A 210-nucleotide genomic window follows, 5' to 3' on the forward strand; every position below is an offset into this window, starting at 1 on the left:
GCCCCGTCTACGCACCTGGTATTTGTACGCAGAGACGCCTCTCTCAGCTGAGGCGTCCCACCCATACGCGGATTTATTGTCCTTTATTAAGTCGAACACACTTGCCTGTAGAAGCAGTGAGGAGCGAACAGCCCTGTAGCGCGGAGATTGGGGGTTGCGAGGAGTGCCTGCCACCATGGGAGCTTTGCACTCGAGAAGTAAGTGTAGCGA

The 210-nt window shown here is 55.7% G+C and overlaps 1 protein-coding gene across 1 annotated transcript in view; it reads left to right on the forward strand.

Moving 5' to 3' along the window:
* Positions 1 to 127: 127 nt before the first annotated feature.
* LOC119586447 (LIM domain-binding protein 3-like) overlaps positions 128 to 210 on the forward strand; it is a gene marked incomplete in the record, with an annotated part of 85,993 nt that continues 85,910 nt past the window's right edge. The window contains 1 exon segment of the mRNA XM_037935179.1: positions 128 to 197. Within this exon segment, the coding sequence (XP_037791107.1) occupies positions 176 to 197 (22 nt within the window).

This window comes from Penaeus monodon, chromosome 21 (assembly GCF_015228065.2).
Source record: "Penaeus monodon isolate SGIC_2016 chromosome 21, NSTDA_Pmon_1, whole genome shotgun sequence".
In the NCBI taxonomy this organism is placed as follows: domain Eukaryota; kingdom Metazoa; phylum Arthropoda; class Malacostraca; order Decapoda; family Penaeidae; genus Penaeus; species Penaeus monodon.